The sequence below is a fragment of the Lynx canadensis genome, chromosome B1 (genome assembly GCF_007474595.2).
Source record: "Lynx canadensis isolate LIC74 chromosome B1, mLynCan4.pri.v2, whole genome shotgun sequence".
NCBI classification, from domain to species: Eukaryota; Metazoa; Chordata; class Mammalia; order Carnivora; family Felidae; genus Lynx; species Lynx canadensis.
The window spans coordinates 43,010,816-43,037,556 of record NC_044306.2 but is presented as its reverse complement, the minus strand read 5'-3'; the positions used below and the strand labels follow the sequence as shown (position 1 = coordinate 43,037,556).

Genomic DNA, 26,741 nt, shown 5'->3' with positions numbered 1-26,741 from the left:
ATGTTTGGTAGAATTCCCCCAAGAAGCCATCTCATACTGAACTCTTGTTTGTTTGGAGATTTTGATTACTGATTCAATTCCTTTACTGATTATGGGTCTGTTCAAATTTTCTATTTTTCCTGTTTCAGTTTGGTAGTTTATTTGTTTCTAGGAATTTATCCATTTCTTCCAGATTTCTCTATTTGTCATATAATTGCTCATAATATTCTCTTGTTATTGTTTGTATTTCTGTGGTGTTGGCTGTGATCTCTTTCATTCATGATTTTATTTATTTTGGGTCCTTTCCTATTTAATTTTGATAAATCTGGTTAAAGGTTTATCAATTTTGTTAATTCTTTCAAAGAACCAGCTCCTAGTTTTGTTGATCTGTTCTATTTTTTTTAATTAAAAAAAATGTTTACTCATTTTGAGAGAGAGAGCGTGCACATGAGTGGGGGAGGGGCAGAGAGAGAGAAGGAAACACAGAATCCAAAGCAGACTTCAGGCTAGGAGCTGTCAGCACAGAGCCCAATGTGGGGCTCACACTCACAAACTGAGAGACCATAACCTGAGCTGAAGTAGGAGGCTTAACCAACTGAGCCACCCAGGCACCCCTCTACTATCTTTTTTCATATCTTTATGAAAGATAAAGGTATCTAATATCTAATCTTTATTATTTCCCTTCTTCTGCTGGTTTGGGGCTTTATTTGCTGTTCTTTTTCCAGCCGCTTTATATATAAAGTTAGCTTGTGTGTTTGAGACATTTCTTCCTTCTTTAGGAAGGCCTGGATTGCTATATAATTCCCTCTTATGACTGCCTTAGCTGTATCCCAAAAATTTTGAACTATTGTGTTTTCGTTTTCATTGGCTTCAATGTACTTTTTAATTTCCTCTTTAATTTCTTGGTTAACCCACTCATTCTTTAGTCGAATGTTCTTTAATATCCAAGTATTTCTGTTCTTTCTAAAATTTTTCTTGTGATTTCAAGTTTCATAGTGTTGTGGTAAGAAAATACACATGGTAGGAGCTTGATCTCTTTGTACTTGTTGAGGGCTGAGAATTGAACCAGTATGCTATCTATTCTGGAGAATGTTAAATGTTCACTGGAGAAGAATAGGTGTTCTGCTGCTTCAGGATGAAATGTTCTTAATATATCTGTTAAGTGCATTTGGTACAGTGTGTAATTCAAAGCCATTGTTTCCTATTGATTTTCTACTTAGGTAATCTGTCCATTGTTTTAAGTGGGGTGTTAAAGTCCCCACTTATAGCATTGTATTATTATCAATGATTTTCTTTATGTTTGTGACAGATTGATGTACTTATTTTAGTGTCTCAGCGTTGGGGGCATAAATATTTACAGTTGTTAGATCTTGATGGATAGACCCCCTTAAGAAATGTCTCTATTATATTCCTGGTAATTGCTTTCAAATCACTGGTGTTTTCTCTCCTAGAAAGACGCTACATTGAAAATGTTTACCATTCCAAACCTACAAGATGGCCATTTTTCCTACTCATTCCTTTTTTCATTATTCTCTGTTTACTGATTGCCGCACTGGTAAAAGTTTATTTCCAAAGAAACAAATGGAGAACTGAGGAGTATACAAGCGATGAGTATATTGATTTCATATTTAAGATTCATTCCTTTTATAATTTTTTGGCGTATATATGACCTATTAATAAATAACAGCATGATGATGTGAATAATAATTCAGATTTAATTTTTATCTTCATGTAAAATATAATACTTAATATATTAATAATAGTATAGTGCATAATAAATAGAATATTTAAAAGGTCAGGAATTTTAATATTGTAATAACTTGAACTCTGTTGGGATAAATTTAAGTGGAAACGATTTTTAGTTAATGTTTATCTACCTCTTTTTATTATTTGATCTTAATTATTAAATATGTATTAAACATTTTACTTTATTTTTTATTATTATATATTTCAAAGTATTTTGTGCATACTATTTTATTAAAAGGAAACAGAGAAATCTAAAAGAGTAATTAGTCTTTAGGCTGTTAAATAAATTGAAAGTTAGGCAACCAAAGGTTGAAAAGATTAAAAGTTAATAAATAGTAGACTGAAATATCAAGATTATAGTCAAGGCTAATCTTCAGAAAAAATAAAATAAGTTTTCATTAAAAAACCTTAGAAACATCTGAAAATATGCTTCAAAAATAAAAATAAATATTATACTTGTGTTACTTTTCTTCAGAGGAATTGCTATAAAATTATTTGTGCCTTTGGGTTCTGTGTTGCTATTCATTTTACTTAATAAACATTAAATTTTATTAAAATATTTAAAGTTCATAAGATAATATAAATAAAAGAGAATACGTTTCACAGAAATGATTTGAAAATGTTATGTAACATTTCTGAAATAATATGCAGGGTGTAAAATAGTTAACATAATTCAATTTGAAAGGATATTCATATGTTGGGTGACTTTATTGTGGAAAAATGATACCAAATATCTTTGGGAGAGAAAGTAGCTGGTAAAATTCATAGAAATAAATATGGCAGAAGATGAATCACAAGAAAGCTTAATGTTATTTAGCTAATAGTGTTATTATTATGAAAATTATGCATTCATTTTTAGGTAAATTTATATTAATGTATTTTTTTCTCATGTTAATCTTGATTACTAATTGATCAGTGTTCTCAGTGGTAATATATTCTTAAGGAGTGCTTAGTCTCAGATCCTAGATAGGAATTCAAAGCTGTATCAATATTGAAAGTGTATACAGAGTTTTGTGGAACAGTCTTGAAGAAAATATAATTTTAAGTGATTATATTTATTTTGAAATATATAGGCAACTTGAAAGTGAGAGTGAACCTAGGGAGTAGCCAGGAAAACAATCCATCATATCACAGTGAGTATAAAATAATGTAAGAGTGAAAGGTAGAGACAGAGAAACAGAAAATTTAATGTATTAGATAAATTTAAATAATATAATATATATTTAATGGTGATATATTGCTACATAGAATAAAAATTGAATTCAAAAATATTTTTCAATATTGTAAACTATGTCATAGGCATTGTAAACTATAAATGACTTTCCAATTTTCATTTAAAAATTTATTTGCAGTGTGATGTTTTAAATTTGTTTCTTATAACATTTAATCTTTTAGCATTTGTGTATTAAGTTGGTTAAAAATAAATAACATGATAGAACTCTGTAATAAGGGTAACCCCATGCTATTTGTTGAATTAATCATTTTTAACTTGATTGGTCAAACAGGTAACTTTTTCCTTTTCATTTATTCTTCCAGAATAATTATCTTCGATGGACAGAAAAAATGAAAAAAACAAAAACAAAAACAAAAACAAAAAACAAAAACAAAACAAACCACAGTTACCTGCATTGCCTGATTGGGATTCAAAACCTGCATGTTATGGTTCTGATCTAACAAGAAAAGATAGAAGATTTCTCATATAACAAATGTAATATAAATTTATAGTTACATATAAAATTCTACAGATGAATTATTTGTAAGAAAGTCATATTTATGAATTTTTATATTAAATATTTATTTTTGAAGTTATACTAATTGTTAGTATGCACTAACTCTGTTAAGCAGTAGGCATGAGATAAAGAAAGGTTATAATAAATCTAATGTCATGATTAAAGGTCACTATTATATTTTAAATTGCAATGCTATGTAGTTACATTATAGTCAGGTCCATTGCCAATCAAAAAACAATGATTTGGAAATAATTCTCAATTATATGCTGCTCACAAAAGATGTACCTCAGTTATATAAAGGTTCAAGGTAAAGAATGGAAAGATACCATGGAAATTTATATAAAAAACCTTATACAAAAAAAAGCTTGATCAACTTTAACAGTGAAAGCATTAATAGAGTTAAAGAAAATTATAATTAAAATGTTTATTCTTAAGAGTAAGTTATAATAAAAAAATGCATTAGTCAAGGTTCTCCAGAGAAACAGAATGAATAGAATATCAATGATTGATGATGAGATGACAGATAGATGATAGATAGGTAGGTAGATATATTATAGATAGATGATATAGAGAGAGAGGGATTAATGTAGATAGATAATGAGAAGACTTGTTATAGGAATTGGCTCATATATTTATGGGGGCCAAAAAATCCAATGATCTGCTATGTGGAACGTGGAGAACCAGGGAAGGTCATAGTGAAATTTAGTATGGGTGTGAAAGCTGGAGACTTGGAAAGCCCATGGTCTAAGTTTAGGTATGACTTCAAAACTGAGAACTAGGAATGCCAATGCATGTCCCAGGCAGGAGAAGATGGATGTCTTAGCTTAAACATAACGCAAATTCATCCTTTCTCTGTCTTTTTTTTTTTTCTTTCTAATCAGTTTCTCAAAAGATTGAATAATACCTACTTCCATTGATGAGGTTAATCTTCACTCAATCTTTTGATTAAAATGCTAATCTCCTCCAGAGATACACTCACAGACACAACCAGATATAATGACTTATCAGATTTCTGGTGGTTCGTAAGTTAACATATAAAATTAATCATCACAAGTCTATCCCTGCTCAACTTGCAATCATATACTTATTCTCCAAATATCATAACTATAATGTGATATAAGTATACTGAATACAAACAAAAATGCACTAATTCCTTGCCCAGAAAAGTAGATAAAATCCTTGAATGATGTTCACTATTCTCCTGATATCTTTTAACTTAAATACTATGATTTAAAATCAGCAATATTTAAATACTGACATAAAGTCAAAATGTCTTATGCTATAAGAGAGTAAGAGAGGAAAGAAAACAAAGATACTTGTTTAAGATATGTATATATACACACAAAAATGTACTTATGACATTATAAGGAGGAAACACTCATGACATTACAGTCTTCACTTTTGTAACTGTCATGTGGTTGTAGCTGGTAGTTACAACTACGTTCTTTTACGACCCATTCTGTTTTCTCTTTGACCTCAGAAAGCACCTGGGATGGTTTGGTGACCAAAACCTTCACTTCTGAAGGGTCTGGACCATTAGCAGTCCTGTTGTGGTAGTTTTCGATTGGCTTTAATTATAGGGCATGGTAATACTAAGAGAAATCCTGAAAAATTCCAATCTCCTTCTCAAGGAATCATTGTTGTGTCTCCTCATGAAAGCATTTCTCCTTCTGAGAATAAGACCTCTAGGCCAGCACAGCATAAAGTCATGGAAACAAGAAACACAAATTTTGTTAGTGGGTCACTTGGGGTAATAATGAATGGTCCCATTTATATTTCCACCCTTCAATTCCTGGACCCATGAATCCTGGTTATGTGAGAAATAGCACCATATATGAACACTGATTCAGAGCATAAACAGTCTTTGTAGAGAACTTTATCTCAGCCCCAAAAGATATTTCCACCTAGCTGATGATGTAACTGAGTGTTCAAAAGGCCATTCCAGTCAAGTCAATTGCGTCAGGATAGTGGGGAACTAGTGAATTCCATGAGCCCAGGATCATTGCCACACTTCTTTTTCTCTGAAGTTAGTTCCTTGATCAGAAGAAATGCTGAGAAGAAAACATAATGATAGGTAAGGCATTCTATAATTCCATGGAGGATAGTTTTGGCAGAAGCACTGCATGTAGGGAAAGCAAATCAAAATCCATAGCAAGACTCTATTCCAATAAAGAAAAACGTTGCCCCTTCCATGATGGAAGTGGTCCAATGTAATCAACCTGTCACTAGTTTTCTTTCTGGCTGATCATCCTAGAAAATGGTGCTACACCTGACAGAATTGACCTGTGCTGCTGGCAGATTAGGCACTCAGCAGTGATTGTAACCATGTAGGGCTTGGTGAGTGGAAGTTCATGTTGTTGAGCCAAATCATAACCTCCATCTCTGTTACCATGACCACTTTGTTCATGAGCCCTTTCAGAAAGAATAGGTGTGATTAGAGAAATAGGCTGACTAGTATCCACAGAATGAGTCGTCCTCTCCGTCTGATTATTAAAATTATTAACTTCTCTGCTGAGTTCCCCATTTAGTTAAAAACCACTTGGGACACAACTATCTTCACTTTTTTTGCCTTTTCAGAGAAGTATATCTATAAAAGTTTTCCTCAAATTTTTCTGTCACCAATTTCCCACTTCTCTTCCTTTCAAGTGCTTGACCATCCAACTAACCCGTTGGCTACAGCCCATGAATCAATATTCAATTACATGTCTTGGTATTACTCCTTCCAAGAAAAGTTCACAACTAAGTACACTACCTGAAGTTATTTCCTCTTGGGAGGGTTTCCTTTTACTGCTGTCTTCAGGAATGTCCAAGAGAAAGACTGTAGTGTTTTAGCTCTCCATTTTCTAGTGGTTCTTGCATACTGTGCAGAATCGTCTGTAAACTAGGTCCAAGTCTTCTCTTTCTTCAGCTAATGGTAAATAAACCCCATAAGGCCTTAAGTATAAGCTTGGAGGGAGAGACAAGGCAGTGTGGCAATAGAGGGGACCATGAGCATTTAAGCCACTTATTTATGTAACTTACCTCTGCCTTCAGAGCCTGCTTGGGCCTCATCATGTTATTAGTATTTACATTTGATGATGGAGTGCTGTTGTGCATGATTAATTTCATGGCTTGGTGGGTCAGAAAACACTCAGTTCATGATAGGAAGCTGAGGTTGTATGGAAGTCGGTGGCCCATGGTCAGGAATTCAATCTCTACAAAGACCCAGCAGCAGGCCAAGAGCTGTTTCTGAAAAAGAAAGTAGTTATCTATAGGTTATGGCAGGGATTTCCTCCAAAATCCTAAAGACCTGCATTATGATATGCATCTGTGGAGCCTGTGAAAGTCTCCAAAGAGCATCCCTACCTGCAACTGACACTTCAACCATCATGGAATATGTTGGATCATATGGCCCAAGTGGTAAAGCAGCTTGATTTGAAGCCTGTACCTGTTGCAGAACCTTCTCTTATTTTGGGCCCCACACAAAATTCAAACAAAATAATTTTTTTTTGGAAAGCCCAACAATACATGGAAATTAATACAATACATGGAATCCAATGAAAATGAAAACATGATAGTCAAAAACCTTTGGGATGCAACAAAGGCAGTCATAAGAGGGAAGTATATAGCAATCCAGGTCTTCCTTGAGAAGGAAGAAAAGTCTCAAATATACAACCTAACTTTCCACCTAAAGGAGCTGCAAATAAAGCCCAAAACCAGCAGAAAGAGGGAAATAATAAAGACTAAAGCAGAAATGATACCAAAATTTAAAAAAAATCAGTAGGACATCTCAATGAAACTAGGAGCTAGTTCTTTGCTAGAATTTACATAATTGAGGAGTGCCTCTGGTGGTTAAGCATCTGACTCTTGAATTCAGTTCAGGTCATGATCTCTTGGCTCAGGAGATGATGGTGCAATGCCTGTTTAAGATTCTCTCCTCTCTCTCTCTGCCCCTCCACTGCTCTCTCTCTATCTCTCTCTCAAAATAAGTAAATAAACTTAAAAAATAATTTACATAATAAGCCCCGAGCCAGACTTAACAGAAAAGCAAAGGACTCAAGTGAATAAAATCAAGAATGAGAGAGATCACAACCAACAACAAAGGAATACAATTATAAGAGAATATTTTGACAAACTATATGTCAACAAATAAGGCAATTTGGAAGAAATGGATAGATTCCTAGAAACATATAAAATACTAAACTGAAATAGGAAGAAATAGAAAATTGGAACAGATCCACAAGCAGCAAAGAAATTGAAACACTAATCAGAAATCTCCCAACAAACAAAAGTCCAGGGCAGGATGGCTTTCCAGGGAAAATCTACCACATATTTAAAGAAGAATTAATATATATTCTTTTGAAACTGTTCCAAAAAATACAAATGGGAGGAAAAGTTGCAATCTCAATCTATGAGGCCAGAATTATCTTAATTCGAAAACCAGACAAATCCCCCACTAAAGGAGAATTTTAGGCCAATTTCTCTGATGAACACGAATGCAAAAATTCTCAACAAGATATTAGCAAATTGAGGGGGGCCAAGATGGCAGAGAAGCATGCAAGTTTTTTGTGTCTCTCATTCCTGAAGTGCAGCTAGATCAACACCAAACCATTTTGCACACCTAGAAAATTGATCTGAGGATAAACATGACAACCTGCATAACTTGAACCACAGAACTCAGCAGCTTCATGGTTTGGAGAGGTCAACTGGGGGAGAGAGAAGCCATGGAGGGTAGGGAGCTGTTTTTGCTTGTGGGGAGAGGATGGAGACAGTGGACAGAGTACAGGAAAAGTACTCTCCCCAAAAGCAGGTGGAGAGAAAGAGAAAGAGTGGAAACACCCATAAGGGACTTAATAAGAAAGGCAGAAAGGGGAAAGGGTAAGGAGAGGGTTTGGATAACCTTAAGACTGTATGAACAGGAGAGTGCATATTCTAAAACTCTGTAGCTCGATCCATGGCAGAGCTCTGGTGGGAAGGGCAAATCCCCAGGATCAGACAGCAAAATCTGAGGTGTCTGAGAGGACATATGGTAGAGGCTGTGCAGCCTCCCCACAGGCAAAAGTCCCAGCAGACCCTGGAGGACAACCATGTTTGCTGATGTTGGAATAAGGACATTAAGGGGTGGTGAATCCTGGTGCCAGATGTATGTTGTGATTTACCATAATCCCTGAAAGGCTGCTGCTACATGATCATGCAAACTTTTTCAGGGGCAGGCTGGCACCCAGCTGCAGTCTCTGGACATCTTCAGCAGCAAGATGATCTGAACGTTCCCAGGGGTAGGCAGGCCAGACACCTGGCCATTGCTCAGCAAACCCTCCCCCAGAGGGTCTGAGTGGGTCAAAGCTGCAGGGCCCTCAGTTTTGGGTTTGGTAATACAGCCGTCTCTGAGATAAAACTCAGGAGGGAGTTGCTGCCTGGTGGGCTGACGGTTTGGTCACAGACAGTGTAGAAGTGGGGAGTGGACTGAAGCGGGAGACAAAGGAGGGATGTTTGGTTGCCGGTGGGCAAGAGCACAGAGTTCTGATACTAGAGACTGGGTAGCTGGGTGATGCCATTTTCACCTCTCCTGTGCATGCGCATGCATGTGTACACCTGCCACAAAGATCCACCACAGGACACTAAGCAGCACTGTCTAGTGAAGAATGGAGCTGTTACGCCAAGCCCCACCAAGTCCAACTGTGCCGACAGCACTCTAGAGGAACAAACATCACAAGTCTCTCTGCCTGCTTAGTTTACAGACTATGAAGTGTTTCATAGTTTGACTTGTAGGGGAAACTGGAAGTAATTTTAATTGTATTCCATTCTGTTCACTGGGCCATCTATTCATTTTTTTTTTCTTATTTGTGAGTACAGAATATGATTTCTTTTTCTATAAAAAACATTTTTCTTTAACTTTTTCCACTATAATTTTGAAATTTTTGTAAATGTTTTATTGTTTTACTTTCATCATTTCATTATATTCTATTTTATTGTATTCTTATTTTAAATTTTCAAACGTTTTCTTTCTTTTTTTCTTTTTTTTTTCTTTCCCTTTTTTTCTCAATTCTATCAAGCTTCTTTCAACAATCAGATGAAAACACGCCTAGGATCTAGCATTCTTTATTTGATTTTTTTGTGTGTTGTTTTTAATTTATCTTTTGCCATACCTAGAAATTTATTATAATTTTATTATTTTTGAATGTTTGACATTGAACATAAAAATGTAAAGCCTCCAAATAATACTGAAGTTTTTTAAAAGGGTGGTTTGCCATTCTCTCTGCCTGGTAATAATAGTTTTAGGCATTTACTTACTCAACAAGGCCCAGATTACCGCTTATGTTCTTGAGTCTCTAGAATATTCAACTGAATGCCTGCTCATCAAACCTCTCATCTCCAAACCTTTCTGTTGTATGAGAATTCTAAAAGGTTTATTCTAGCTTTCAGTATACTTTCTTTGAGGTGTCCTAACCCATGTGGCAAAGTAATTGACAAATATCCTGAGGCAAAAAGCACCTGCATTCTTGTTCCTGTTACTTTTCTGTACCCCATGCCCAATAGTGGTCTACTGCAGAGGAAACCTTGAATTTTCACATCCTACCAATACCTGGAATCTACAGATGCTGAGATTAAAGCACCCAAAGAACTCAGCTCAAATGTGTCATTATCCCCTCTCCAATATTTTCAGCACCTAGTTATCATTGTTCAGCAACTCTAGATTGCATTCAAGCACATGATATTTGCTTTTTTTCTGTTTTTTTTCTAGTTTTCTCACCCAGAAGAAGCAGAAGTTCCCATCACCAAATGATGTATAAATTTGATTCAATGTCCGTAACAGTCTCAGCAGATAGTTTTATTAACATGAAAATTTAGGTAGCCAAGTATAACTAAGTCACTCATTTAAGATGATAGTGAATTTGGAGGACTTAAATTGCCAGACACCAACATTTATGTTACCGAGAGAGTATTATATTTCAATAGTAAACAAATAAGCCAACAGACTGTATATAATGTGTATAATATATATAAGTTGGTTAATGAGACCATTGATAAAATACAGCATTGGGCAAAAAAGTTTTTTTCCATCAACATGGGTCAATTGGCTATCCATATGGAAAGAAAAAATTCTTAGTATCCTGGTATTTGTTTTATGGTATTTAGAATAGTAAATTCAGATGAATCAATATAATAATGTTATAGGCTATAAAATAGTGTGAATGTAAAATACAAAATAATTAATCTTATAGAAGATAACAAGAGAATGTATTATGGCTTTGGGATAGGCAGTTTCTTGAGTGTGCTACAATAACCTGAAACAAAATTTCAAATAAAATTGTAACTTTGGAATATATTCTATTCATCCAAAGATGCTGTTGAGACAATGATAAAGCAAGTCACAGATTAGGAACATTTGCAACACATAAAAACTCACAATGTTTCATGTGCAGTATGTATAAAGAAAAACTAAATGCTACTAAGAACGATTTAGGCAATCCAGTTGGGAAATGGGCCTGAAATGGAAGAGAAACTTTAAAAAGATGATATCCTGACTTTGGGTTGCAGTTGTGGTGAAGTAATTTTGTATGAGACTGATCCTCCCAGAAATAATAATTATAACCTCTGGATATCTATCTATCTATCTAGTCAACACAAAAATAAAAAACCCATATATTAATCTTAATGAATGTGTAAAAAGCTTTTGATAAATTTATAAATTGTTCAGAATTTTAAAAATAAATAGAAGGAAACCCACTTAATCTGATGATGGGCCTCTACAAAGTTGGATAAACTATCATATTTAATGGTGAAAATTTGAAAGACTATTGAGACTAGAAATGAGTTAAAAATACCTGCTATAAACACTTCTTATTAGCATCATATAAAAGATCAAAGGTAGTACATTAAACTCAGAGATAGAAATTCAAAGGCATAAAGATTAGAACAAAATAAAGATTTAATTATTTGCAAAATTTATGAATTTCCATATAAAAATCTGAATCTACAGATACATTTTTAGAAATCATTAAATTAATAAGTGAATTTAGGTAGGTTGTTGGATATAAGATTTTATCAGTTTGTTTTTGATGCATAACAAACCAGCCCAAAATTTAACAGCTTAAAATAAATACCTATTTGTTGAAGATAATTGGAATGGGTTGGGGCCAACATGGTGGAGAAGTAGGGGGATCCATACCTCCTGCATCTCTCAAAGAAGTGCTGAAGCCAAAGGACTTTGAACCCCAGGGTCTGGGAGGAAAAGAGACTGAATCTACCAGGAAGAAAATGGGAAAACCAGAGAAAAGATGGGGCTACTCCAAGGAACAAATCAAAGCACACCTGGTGGAGGGTCCAAAATATCACTATGAGTAGGGTAATAAAATAACCAAAGCCACAACAACAGAGAGCAAGTAACAATCTCCAGAAAAAAAAACCCCAAAAAACAACAAACAAAAAAACAAACAAACAAAACATCTCCTGAGGGGCCAGGCTCTGACCCCCCTTTAATATAGCAGTGCTTGCAGGTGCAGAGCACACACCAAGCTTTTAAAATGCAAAAGGGACAGAAAACTAGCCAAAATGATGAAACAGAAGAATTCTCCTTAAAAGAAATTCCAGACAGTAGTAGCAACAGCTAACGACTTGATCAAAACCAACTTAAGCAATATAACTGAACAAGAATTTAGAATAATAGTTATAAAATTAATTGCTGGGCTTGAAAAAAGCATAGAGGATAGCAGAGAATCCATTGCTACGGAGATCAAGGGAGTAAAAAATAGTCACGATGAATTAAAAAATGCTATAAATGAGGTACAAAATAAAATGGAGATGGCCACAGTGGGGATTGAAGAGGCAGAGGGGAGAATAGGTGAATTAGAAGATAATTCACCACATTTTGGTAGTAAAGATGTGTCATGTATGTCTATTGATTTTTTAAAATTCCAGTGTAGTTGATATAGAGTGTTATATTAATTTCAGTCTACAATACAGTGATTCAATAATTCCATATGTTACTCAGTGCTCATAAAAATCAGTGTACTCTTAATCCTCTTCATCTATTTCACCCATCGTACCACTCACCTCCCCTCTGGTAACCATCTGTTTGTTCTCTATAGTTGAATCTGTTTTGGTTTGTCTCTCCAATTTTTTTTCTTTCCTTTGTTTATGCTGTTTCTTAAATTCCAAAGGGCTGAAATCATAAGGTATTTGTCTTTCTCTTCCTGGCTTATTTTGCTTAGCATTATACTCTCTAGATCCATGTTTTTTCAAATAGCAAGATTTCATTCTTTTTATGACTGAATAATATTCCATTCTATATCTATACCTATATCTATATACCATCTATATCTATATCTATATCTGTATCTATATCTAATCTAATGACATGTTCTTTATTCATCCATCAAAGACACTGGAGTTGCTTCCATAATTTGGCTATTGTCAATAATGCTGCAATAAACATAAGGGTGCATATATACCTTTGAATTACTGTTTTCACTTTCTTTGGATAAATACCCAGTAGTGTAATTACTGGATCATAGAATAGTTTTATTTTTAATTTTTTTGGGAATCACTGTATCGTCTTCCACAGTGACTGCACCAGTTTGCATTCCCACCAAAGTTCAAAAGGGTTCCCTTTTATTCACATCCTCACCAACAGGTTTTTCTTGTTTTTTTTTTTAATTTTTATTTTTTTGCCATTATTACAGGTGTGAGGTTATATTTCATTGTAGTTTTGATTTGTATTTCCCTGATGATGAGTGATGTTGAGCATCTGTCGGTTGGCCATCTGAATCTTTTTAGAGAAATGTCCACAGCTTATGCCCATTTTTAATTGGATTATTTGTTTTTTGTGTGTTGAATTGTATAATTCCTTTACATATTTTGGATACTAACCCTTTATCAGATATGCCATTTGAAAATATCTTCTCCTGTTTAGTAGGTTGCCTTCTAGTTTTGTTGATTGTTTCTTTTGCTGTGCAGAAGCTTTTTATTTTGATGTAGTCCCAATAGTTTATTTTTGCTTTTGTAGCCCTTACCTCAGGAGACATATCTAGAAAGATGTTGTTAAAAATGATGTTAGAGAACTGGAAGTCCTAGCAGCAGCAATCAGATAAGAAAAAGGAATAAAAGGCATCCAAAGTAAGGAAGGAGTAAGGAAGGTAAGGAAGAAGTAAAACTTCCACTATTTGCAGATGATATGATACTGTATAGAGAAAATCTTAAACACTCTACCAAAAGACCTGCTAAAACAAAAAAAGAAATTTAGAAATGTCATAGTATACAAAATCAATGTACAGAAATCAGCTGCACTTCTATACACTAATAATAATGCAGCAGAAAGAAAAATTAAGAAAGCAATCCCATTTATAATTGTACCAAGAATAATAAAATATGTAGGAATAAACTTAAAAAGGTGAAATACCTATACTCTGAAAACTATGAAACATTGGTGAAAAATTGAGGTTGACACAAACAAATGGAAAGACATTTCATGCTAATGGATTGAAAGAACAAATATTGTTAAAATGTCTATACTATCTATTCAAAGCAATCTACACATTTAATGCCATCTGTATCAAAATACCAATAGCATTTTTTACAGAAGTATAACAAATAATCCTAAAATTTCAACGGAACCACAAAAGTCTGAATAGCCAAAGCAATCTTGAAAGCAAGAGCAAAGCTGGAGGCATTATAACCCAGATTTCAAGATACACTAGAAAGTGGTAGCAATTAAAACAGTATGGTACTGGTATAGGAATAGACACAGATCAATGAAACAGAATGGGAAGCCCAGAAATAAAGCCCCCACGTTCATGGTCAATCTTTTACAAAGGAGGCAAGAATATGCAATGGTGACAAGAGAGTCTCTTCAACTAACAGTGTCAGGAGAACTGGACAGCTGCATGCAAAACAATGAAACTAAACCACTTTCTTACATCATACACAAAACTAAAGTCAAAATGTATTAAAGACCTAGATGTGAGGCCTGAAACCATAAAAATCCTAGAATAAAGCACAGCAGTAATTTCTCTGATATTGGCTATAAGAACATCATTGATTTTAATACGTATATTGATCTATTGTGGGATGCTGATAGTTGGGGAGATTATGCATGCATATGGACAGAGCTACTTGGAAAAGCTCTATTTTCCATTTGATTTCGCTGTGAACCTAAACTGCTGTAAAAATAAAGTCAATTAAAAATGTTTTTACAATATTTAAATTTTGTCAGTTGGGTATTTTTTTTTTCGTGTTAAACCTGATTAATTCGAATCTTAAATTCTATTGGTTTAACTGTTAGGAAAACTAATATCACTTTAAAAGTGTAAAACTACAAAATTATATGCTCAATTGAATTAACTTATAAAATTTAATTTCTTTATAAAAAGAGATCTGTAATATGTACTTGTGAACAAAAGTAGCTATATTCTTTATTTCCTGCTTCCAAGTTTTGTCTGAAGAGAATAAAAATTAGTTGCTTTAGTTCAAGGCAGCAATGAATAACGATGAGATTATATGGGCATAATGATTAAAATATGAAACAAAAAATGATATTAAAGTATACTTGTGATTTGAATTACATACATTTGGAGCTCAAATGATAAAATCATGGTATGAATAAAGTTAAATTTATAATTTTATAATTTTGGGGTTTTTTTTTGGTTTTTGTTTTTGGTTTAATTCTTATTTTTAAAATTTTATTTCCAGTATAGTTAACATACAGTGTTATATTAGTTTCATAGTGGTTCAACAATTCCATATATTACTCAAGGGCTTATCAAGATAAGTGCACTCTTAATCCTCTTTACCCGTTTTACCCATGCCCCCTACCCACCTCCCTTTAGGGAACTATCAATTCATTTTCTATATTGAAGTCTGTTTTTTGGTTTATCTATGTTTCTCTTTGTACAACAGTGTTTTCTAATCACTTGTAACTATGTCTCAAAGCGAACTATATATATATTATATATATTTACATATATATGTACATATATACGTATATACGTATTGAGTTTATATATATGTATATGTATATATATATAAACTCAATACAAATATAAATATAATTTTTTATTTTTTTAAAGTTTGAGGGGGGAAGGGGGAGGGGCAGAGAAAGATGTAGAGAGGGAATCTTAAGCAGACCTGGGGCTCAATGTCCTGAACCATGATCATGACCTGATCAAGAGTCAGATGGTTGAGTCACCCAGGTACCCTGATGTAATTTCTTAATCTTTGTAAGTATACGTGATTTTTTTCATTTTTGCCTGATGTATTCTATTTTATCCTATCATATTCCACTGTATAATCTGCTATCTAAAACTCTCTGATATTCAGATTATTGTCAATTAATGGGCTCTAGACTTCTGGTTTAAAAAAATAAAGCAAAAAGAAAAACCTTTTAAAATGTCATATTTTATGAAAATGTAAAACAATTATTGACATACCTGATACCCATTTTAACAGGCATTTTTTTTTAATTTTTTTATTTTTTCCAACGTTTATTCATTTTTGGGACAGAGAGAGACAGAGCATGAACAGGGGAGGGCCAGAGAGAGAGGGAGACACAGAATCGGAAACAGGCTCCAGGCTCCGAGCCATCAGCCCAGAGCCCGACGCGGGGCTCGAACTCACGGACCGCGAGATCGTGACCTGGCTGAAGTCGGACGCTTAACCGACTGCGCCACCCAGGCGCCCCAGTTAACAGGCATTTAATGATCATAACTAGTCCAGTATAGATGACATTATTATAATTTTGACGATATTAATTAGAAAAATAGTTGTTCATGAAGGTTCTCTAAAACTATTAAAAGAATTAGGAAAAAAATCTGTAGAAACTTTGTCCAAATAAACAAACTAGATTCTTAAGACGAAATTAATAAATTAAATCAAAATTACAACCAAAATAATAACTCTAAATGAATTTAATATCCTCATTAAGAGACAAGGATCCTTTAACTTAAATTATATATACCTATGTGTATATATATATATATATACACACACATATATATATATATATATATTAGACACAATCCAATTGATTAGAAGAGTCTACCTAAATGAAAGTTTTTTTTTTTTTTTTTTAATTTTTTTTTTCAACGTTTATTTATTTTTGGGACAGAGAGAGACAGAGCATGAACGGGGGAGGGGCTGAGAGAAAGGGAGACACAGAATCGGAAACAGGCTCCAGGCTCCGAGCCATCAGCCCAGAGCCTGACGCGGGGCTCGAACTCACGGACCGCGCGAGATCGTGACCTGGCTGAAGTCGGACGCTTAACCGACTGCGCCACCCAGGCGCCCCTAAAGTTTTATATATTATAGGAAATAACTGGAAATATATGTGCAAAGCAAATTTCAAAAGTAGATTTAATTATCCTTGGATCAATTATGAGGTGTCCATACATGACTTCTACTCTGGCCATTATAAATTTAACTGATTCAAACCCAATACAAATTATAAAACAGCACAAAATAGTTGAAAACTATGTAAAATATTGCAATAAATGTAAACAGTCCACATTTTATATTTTTAAGTTAGAATTTATATTTCTGCAATTTTATTTAAAAATCAAGACTTTCTGACACAAATCTAGCTTTTATAGAATAGATATGCTTAAAGCTGAATTATCAAGCCAGTCATTTGAGATTAAATTTCAAAAATGGAATATTATATATATATATATTTATTTTACAGTGGACTATGCTAGTCTTTAGCACAGGAATTAAAACAAATTTCCATAGAAATTTGAAAACACTTCTTTATAGTTTCTGGAAAATTTTAAACAGCATAAAAAATGTTATCTGTCAAAACATACCTGGGAAGGTATTTTGGCTCAGTGACTTAGTGAGGGTAAATGGACATTTTTATATTTTTATTTTTGTGTTTCAAAAACTTTAATTTTTAATTTTTTTTATTAGAGAGAGAGAGAGAGAGAGGAAGTGGAGGATAGGGGCAGAAGGGGAGAGAGAGAGAATCCCAAACATGCTGCACACTCAGGGCACAGCTCAATATGGGGCTCGATCCCACTACCCTGGTATCATGACCTGAGTAGAAATCAAGTCAGACACTCAGTGGACTGAGCCATACAGGCACCCCTGTTTTTCAAAAAATTTAATTTCCTACTAAAGGGATATTTTATGTTAACATAAAAAGACATTAAACAGTAACCTTAATCCATATGAGCAAATATCATGCATCAGTAATGTAATTATACAGGTAAACATAAAAGATAGTGTAAATGTTGGTAACCTTTTTCTCCTATTTGACTTGAAAGACAATTAGATAAAGGAATACTTATAAATCTATAGTGATGGGCACACAATGTATAATGATGTAATTTGTGACAATAACATAATGTGGTGGACATAGAACTACACAGTAGCTAAGTTTATATACTACTAAAATTAATATAGTATTAGTTCAAAATAGATTGTTATAAATTAAGACATTAATTATAATCCTGAAGCCAATAACTAAGTAGATAACTCAAAAATATATAATAAAAGAAGTAACAAATGAAAATGGTAACTCAATGGGAGCAATAATGGAGGAAAAGTAAAACAAAAATGACATGATGTAGAAAACCAATAGTGATATGGCATATGTAAATCTTTATCAGTAATCACATAACTAAATGGATTAAATGTTCCTTCACCCATTTTATATTTCCCTTTTCTTGCCTTATGACAATATTTTTTTTTGAGAGAGAGAGAGAGAGAGAGAGAACAAACATGCATGTGTGCATAAGTGAAGGAAGGGAAGGAGAGGGAGAGAATCTTAAGAAGGCTCCACACCAACTTTGAAGCCCAGGCTGCTCAGTCTCGTGACCTGAGCCAAAATCAAGAGTCTGTTGCTTAACCCACTGAGTCACCCAAGTGCCCCAACTTATGACAATATCTTAACAAGGAATGAAGGCATACTTAACACATTCCCAACCTCAAGGATAAAGATTATAATCCCGCAGAATTCAGTATGACATTTAGAAATGTGTTCTATAATGTTATGATCCCAATATTAATAATGAATGCTCTTTTTTTTCTTTTGAAAAGTTTATTTGAATTCTATCCTGATACTGGTATTGCTGTACCAGCTTTTGATATTTTCATTTTTTTAATTCTTAATTTTTGGTCCATTGTATTATTTTTGATGAAAAGAGTAGTTTTTTTCTATAAGTAGTATTTTTTATGCTCATATAAAATGTAGATATTCATTCTGATAAATTCAAGGTTGTATTTTTGAAAGTGAAAAATCTAATTTACAGTGAATGACTGGTGTAAAGATGTCCCTATATGTTTTGTATTCTATGGTGAATTTTTTCTCCCCTTTTTTTAGTGGTATAAAATACACATAACAAAGTATACAGTTTAGTGGCATTAATACATTTTTATTGTGCAACCATCAGCACCATCAATCTCCAGAACTTTTCATCTTGCAAAAATAAACTTTATACCTATTAAATAATAATTCCTCACTGGTATTTTCTTCCATCCCCTGGTAACCACTATGCTGCTTCTTATCTCTATGAATTTGACTACTCCAAGTATCTCAAATAAAGTGGAGTCATATAATACTTGTCTTTTTCTGACTGGCTTATTTCACTTAGCATAATGTCCTCAAGTCCATCCATGTTGTTGTATATTGCAGAATTTCCTTTTGTATGTACATAACATATTTTGCTTATCCATTCATCTGTCAGTGGCCTCTGGGTTGCTTCTGCCTTTTAGCTATTGTGAATAATGCTACAATGAATGTTGGTGTACAAATATCTCCTTGAGACCATGCTTTCAATTCTTTTGTCTATATACCCAAAAGTGGAACTGCTGCAACATATGGTAATTATACCTTTAATTACTGAGTATTTCACACAGTGGCTGCATCACTTCACATTCCCACCAACAGTACACAAGAGTTCCAATTTCTCCACATCCATTTCTCAATACTTATTTTGTTTTGCAAAGTAACCTTCCTAATGAGTGTAGGGTGATATTTTATGATGGGTTTTGATTTGCCCTCTCTGAATAATTACTGGTGTTGAGTAACTTCTTTCAACTCCATTGGCCATTTGTTTTTTTTGTTGTTGTTTTGTTGTAGAGCTTCTCTATGTATTATGGATATTAATTCGTTATCAGATGTATGATTTGCAAACATATATGATTTCCACATATTTTCTCCCATTGTGTAGGTTGCCTTGTTACTCTATAGTGCCTTTTGATGCACAAAAGTTTTTAATTTTCATGAAGCCCAATTTGTTTGCTTTTGTTACCTGTGCCTTTGATGTTATATCCAAGAAATTATTGCCAAATTCAACATTGTGGAGCTTTGCTCTGTGTTTTCTTAGAAGACATTTATATTTTTTTAATGTTTAACTCTTTGATCATTTTGAATTAATTTTTGTATGTGGTGTTAGGCAAAGGTATAATTCCATTCGTTTGCATATGGATACTTATTTATCCAGCACCGTATGTTGAAAAGATTGTCCTTCGTGAGTTCTGACAGCCAGTGGGACTTAACATCTGGAATGTTAAAAGTCAACAACTCTGCTCTCGGGGAGTGGGGAGGGCAAGAGGATGCTGGGAGGGACAGTTGTTGAGCCCTGAAGCACAGAGCTCATCCGGGGAATAAAGGCGCTAGCAAGTACCATTTCCCTCTCCCATGCCCCAGCCGAAATTCCAAAGGGAACCAGTTCCAGTCACCGAACTTGCTTGCACCACGCAAATGCCTAACACTGTGCTTGTGTGATTGTTTTTATCTTATCTCCCTCCAACAGGCCTGCCTCCCTCCCAATGCTAGCTAAGCCTGCCCCTCCTGCCCCTGTGCACCTTGGGGATCCACCCCATCTAATACGTCCTTGGCTAGATCCCATCAAAGCAGCACCACAAGCCTGGCAGTGTGCAAGCAGCCCAGACAGGGTCCACACCACTCCACAGTGAGTCCTGCCACTGGGAGAGGGAAACATAAGGTACACACCAGTCTGACTGTGGCCCCAGTAGTGGGCTGGGGGCAGGCATCGGGTTTGACTGCTGCCCTGCCCACCAACACAAGTTTCTCCGGACAGCACAGAGGAAGTTTAGAGCTAACTCAGGGACTATCCAAAATGATGAAACAGAAGAATTCTCCTCAAAAGAAACTCCAGGAAGTAGCGACAGCTAAAGAGTTGATCAAAACTGATTTAAGCAATATAGCAGAACAAGAATTTAGAATACTAGTCATAAAATTAATCACTCGGCTTGAAAAAAGCATAGAGGACAGCAGAGAATCTATTGCTACAGAGATCAAGGGACTAAGAAATAGGCATGAAGAACTAAAAAATGCTATAAATGAGGTGCAAAATAAAATGGAGGCGGCCAGCATGGAATAAAGAGGCAGAGGAGAGAATAGGTGAATTAGAAGATAAAATTATGGAAAAAGAGGAAGCTGAGAAAAAGAGAGGTAAAAAAAAAATACAGGAGTATGAGGGGAGATTAGAGAACTAACTAAGTGATGCAGTCAAACAGAACAATATCTGTATCATAGGAATTCCAGAAGAAGAAGAGAGAGAGAAAAGGGCTGAAGGTGTACTTGAACAAATCGTAGCTGAGAACTTCCCTGATCTAGGGAAGGAAACAGGCATTGAAATCCAAGAGGCACAGAGAACTCCCTTCAGATGTAATTTGAATCGATCTTCTACATGACATATCATAGTGAAACAGGCAAAATACAAGGATAAAGAGAGAATTCTAAAAGTAGCTAGGGATAAATGGGCCCTATTTACAAATGTAGACACATAAGGGTAGTAGCAGAACTATCTACTGAAACTTGGCAGGCCAGAAAGGAATGGCAGGAAATCTTCAATATGATGAACAGAAAAAATATGCAGCCGAGAATCCTTTATCCAGCAAGTCTGTCTGTCAGAAGAGAAGGAGAGATAAAGGTTTTCCCAAACAAACAAAAACTGAAGGAATTCATCACCATTAAACCAGCCCTACAAGAGATCCTATGGGGGACTCTGTGAGTGAAATGTTGCAAGGACCAAAAAGTACCACAGACATCACTACAAGCATGAAACCTACAGATAACACAAAGACTCTAAACCCATATCTTTCAATAATAAGATGAATGTACATGGACTAAATGCTCCAACCAAAAGACATAGGGTATCAGAATGAATAAAAAAACAAGACCCATCTATTTGCTGTCTACAAGAGACTCATTTTAGACCTGAGGACACCTTCAGATTGAAAGTGAGAGGATGGAGAACTATCTATCATGCTACTGGAAGTCAAAAGAAAGTTGGAGTAGCCATATTTATATCACACAAACTAGACTTTAAATTAAAGGCTGTAACAAGAGATGAAGAAGGGCATTATATAATAATTACACGGTCTATCCATCAGGAAGAGCTAACAATAATAAATGTCTAGTACCGAATACAGGAGCCCCCAAATATATAAAACAATCCAAACATAAGCAACCTTATTGATAAGCATGTGGTAATTGCAGAGGACTTTAATACCCCACTTACAGCAATGATAGATCATCTAGACACAGGATCAATAAAGAAACAAGAGCCCTGAATGATACATTGGATCAGATGGACTTGACAGATATATTTAGAACTCTGCATCCCAAAGCAACAGAATATACTTTCTTCTCCAGTGCACATGGAACATTCTCCAGGATAGATCACTTACTGGGTCACAAAACAGCCCTTCATAAGTGTACAAGAATTGAGATCATACCATGCATGCTTTCAGACCACAATGCTATGAAACTTGAAATCAACCACAGGAAAAAGTCTGGAAAACCTCCAAAAGCATGGAGGTTAAAGAACACCCTTCTAAAGAATGAATGGGTCAACCAGGAAATTAGACAAGAAATTAAAAATTATATGGAAATAAATGAAAATGAAAATACAACAATCCAAACGCTTTGGGATGCAGCAAAGGCAGTCCTGAGAGGAAAATACACTGCAATCCAGGCCTATCTCAAGAAACAAGAAAAATCCCCAATAAAAAAATCTAACAGCACACCTAAAGGAAATAGTAGCAGAACACCAAAGACACCCCAAACCCAGCAGAAGAAGAGAAATAATAAAGATCAGAGCAGAAATAAACAATATAGAATACAAAAAAAAACTGTAGAGCAGATCAATGAAACCCAGAGTTGATTTTTTGAAAAAATAAACAAAATTGATAAACCTCTAGCCAGGCTTCTCAAAAAGAAAAGGGAGATGACCCAAACAGATAAAATCATGAATGAAAAAGGATTTATTACAACTGATCCCTCAGAAATACACGCAATTATCAGGGAATACTAGAAAAAGTATATGCCAACAAACTGGACAACCTGGAAGAAATGGACAAATTCCTAAGCATCCAAACACTTCCAAAGAACTCAAACGGGAAGATATAGAAAATTTTAACAGACCCAAACCAGCGAAGAAATTGAATCAGTTATCAAAAATCTCCCAACAAATAAGAGTCCAGGACCAGATGGCTTCCCTGGGGAATTCTACCAGACATTTAAAGCAGAGATAATACCTATACTTCTCAAGCTTTTCCAAAAAATAGAAAGGGAAGGAAATTTTCAGACTCATTCTATGAAGCCAGCATTACTTTGATTCCCAAGTGAGAGAGAGACCCATAAAAAAAAGAGAACTACAGGCCAATATCCCTGATGAATATGGATGCAAAAATTCTCAACAAGATACTAGCAAATTGAATGCAACAGCATATAAAAAGAATTATTCACCATGATCAAGTGGGATTCATTTCTGGGTTGCAGGGCTCGTTCAATATTCACAAATCAATCAACGTGATACATCACATTAATAAAAGAACCATATGATCCTGTGAATTGATGCAGAAAAGTCATTTGACAAAATTCAGCATCCTTTCTTAATAAAAACCCTTGAGAAAGTTGGGATAGAAGGAACATACTTAAACATCATAAAAGCCACTTATGAAAGGCCAAAGCTAATATCATCCTCAATGGGGAAAAACTGAGAGCTTTCCCCCTGAGATCAGGAACACGACAGGGATGTCCACTCTCACTTCTGTTGTTTAACATAGGGTGGAAGTTCTAGCATCAGCAATCAGACAACAAAAGGAAATCAAAGCATTAAAATTGGTAAAGATGGGGGCGCCTGGGTGGCGTAGTCGGTTAAGCGTCTGACTTCAGCCAGGTCGTGATCTCGCGGTCCGTGAGTTCGAGCCCCGCGTCAGGCTCTGGGCTGATGGCTCAGAGCCTGGAGCCTGTTTCCGATTCTGTGTCTCCCTCTCTCTCTGCCCCTCCCCCGTTCATGCTCTGTCTCTCTCTGTCCAAAAATAAATAAATGTTGACAAAAAAAAAAAATTGGTAAAGATGAAGTCAACCATTCACTTTTTGCAGAAGACATGATATTATACCTGGAAAACCAGATAGACTCCACCAAAAGTCTGCTAGAACTGATACATGAATTCAGCAAAGCTGCACGATACAAAATCAATGTACAGAAATCAGTTGCATTCTTATACACTAATAATGAAGCAACAGAAAGACAAATAAAGAAACTGATCCCATTCACAATTGCACCAAGAATCATAAAATACCTAGTAATAAACCCAACCAAAGGTGTTTAGATCTTTATGCTGAAAACTGTAGAAAGCTTATGAAGGAAATTGAAGAAGATACAAAGAAATGGAAAAATATTTCATGCTCATGGATTGGAAGAATAAATATTGTTAAAATAACACTACCCAAAGCAATCTACACATTCACTGCAGTCCCAATCAAAATTGCACCAGCATTCTTCTCGAAGCTAGAACAAGCAATCCTAAGATTTGTATGGAACCACAAAAGATCCCGAATAGCTTAAGTAATATTCAAGAAGAAGACCAAAACAGGAGGCATCACAATCCCAGACTGTAGCCTCTACTACAAAGCTGTAATCATCAAGACAGCATGGTATTGGCACAAAAACAGACACATAGACCAATGCATTAGAATAGAGACTCCAGAGTTGGACTCACAAAAGTATGGCCAACTAATCTTTGACAAAGCAGGAAAGAATATCCAATGGTACAAAAGACAGTCTCTTTACCAAATGGTGCTGGGAGAACTGGACAGCAACATGCAGAAGGATGAAACTAGACCACTTTCTTACACCATTCACAAAAATAAACTCAAAATGGATGAAGGACCTGAAAGTGAGAGAGGAAACCATCAAAACCCTAGAGGAGAAAGCAAGAAAAAACCTCTTTGACCTCAACCTCACCAATTTCTTACTCAACACATCTCCAAAAGCAAGGGAATTAAAAGCAAAAATGAACTATTGGGACCTTATGAAGATAAAAAGCTTCTGCACTGCAAAGGAAACAATCAACAAAACTAAAAGGCAACTGATGGAATGGGAAAAGATATTTGCAAATGACATATCGAATAAAGGGCTAGTATCCAAAATCTGTAAAGAACTCACCGAACTCCACACCCAAAAAAACAAATAATCCAGTGAGGAAATGAGTGGAAGATATGAATAGACACTTAAAAAATTTTTTTTAAATGTTTATTTACTTCTTAGAGAGAGAGAGAGACAGAGCATGAGCAGGGAAGGGGCAGAGACAGATGGAGACACAGAATTCAAAGCAGGCTCTAGGCTCAAAGCTGTTAGCACAAGCCTGATGTGGGGCTTGAACTCACTAGCCATGAGATCATGACCTGGGCTGAAGTACGATGCTTAACAGACTGAGCCACCCAGGTGCCCCAAATAGACACTTTTCTAAAGACATCCAGATGGCTAAAAGACACATGAAAAGATGCTCAATGTCAGTTCTCATCAGGGAAATACAAATCAAAACCTCACTGAGATACCACGTCACTCCAGTCAGAGTGGCTAAAATGAACAAATCAGGAGAATATAGATGCTGGAGAGGATGGGAAGAAACAGGAACCCTCTTGCACTGTTGGTGGGAATGCAAACTGGTGCAGCCACTCTGGAAAACAGTGTGGAGGTTCCTCAAAAAATTAAAAATAGATCTACCCTATGACCCAGCAATAACACTGTTAGGAATTTACCCAAGGAATACAGGAGTGCTGATGCATAGGGGCGCTTGAACCCCAATGTTTATAGCAGCACTCTCAACAATAGCCCAATTATGGAAAGAGCCTAAATGTCCATCAACTGATGAATGGATAAAGAAATTGTGGTTTATATACACAACGGAATACTACTTGGCAATGAAAAAGAATGAAATATGGCCTTTTGTAGCAATATGGATGGAACTAGAAAGGATTATGCTAAATGAAATAAGTCATACAGAGAAAGACAGATACCATATGTTTTCACTGTTAAAGTGGATCCTGAGAAACTTAACAGAAGACCGTGGAGGATGGGAAGGGGGAAAAAAAAGAGAGGGAGGGAGGCAAACCATAAGAGACTCTTAAAAACTGAGAATAAACTGAGGGTTGATGGGGGTGGAAGGGAGGGGAGGGTGGGTGATGGGTATTGAGGAGGGCACCTGTTGGAATGAGCACTGGGTGTTGTATGGAAACCAATTTGACAATAAATTTCATATTAAAGAAAAAAAGATTGCCCTTTCCTCATTGAATGGTCTTGCCACTTTCTCAATAATTTGATCATATATGTGAGAGTTTATATCTATACTCTATTTTCATCCATTCGTCCACAGGTCTGTCAATACTATTTTTTATTTTCGTGGATTTGTAAATAGTTTTGAAATCAGGAAGTGTGAGTTCTCCAACTTTTCTCATCTTTTTTCAAGATTTTTTTGGCTATTTGGGATCCACTGAAATTCCACATGAATTTTAGGATATGTTTTCCTATTTCTCCAAAAATATCACTTTGATTTTGATAGAAATTCCATTGAATCTGTAGACTTCTGTGGGTAGTATTTGCATCTTGTCAATAAATCCATGAACAAGGATGTCTAATCTTAACTTCTTTAAGCAATGTCTTATAGTTTTAATTAATCTTCTTTGACCTCTTTGGTTGTTTATACATAAGTATTTCATTATTTTTGATGCTATTGTAAATAGAACTGTTTTCTTTTTGGATTTGTCATTGTTATGTATACAGAAATGTAGCTGATGTGTTGGGTGTTGATTTTGTATCCTGCTGAAATTTTGCTGAGATTTTTTTTTTTTTTTTGCTGAAATTTATTAGGTCTAACAATTTTGGGGGCATCTTTAAAATTTGTATGTATAAGATGGTATTATCTTTGGACAGAGATAATTTTCTTTGTAATTTGGATGTCTCATTTCTTTTTCTTGCCTATTCTGTCTAGAACTTCCAGTACTTTATTGAAAAGAAGTGGCAAAATGGGCATCTTTGCCTCCTTCCTGATTTTAGA

At 35.0% G+C, this 26,741-nt stretch overlaps 1 protein-coding gene across 1 annotated transcript in view; it reads left to right on the top strand.

Annotated features, from left to right (window-relative positions):
* ADAM2 (ADAM metallopeptidase domain 2) overlaps nucleotides 1–2,832 on the top strand; it is a 146,518-nt gene extending 143,686 nt beyond the window's left edge. The window contains exons 19-20 of the mRNA XM_030311871.1: nucleotides 1,431–1,590; nucleotides 2,799–2,832. Of these exons, the coding sequence (XP_030167731.1) occupies nucleotides 1,431–1,590; nucleotides 2,799–2,832 (194 nt within the window). The remainder of the gene's footprint in view (nucleotides 1–1,430; nucleotides 1,591–2,798) is intronic.
* The last annotated feature ends 23,909 nt before the right edge of the window (nucleotides 2,833–26,741 follow it).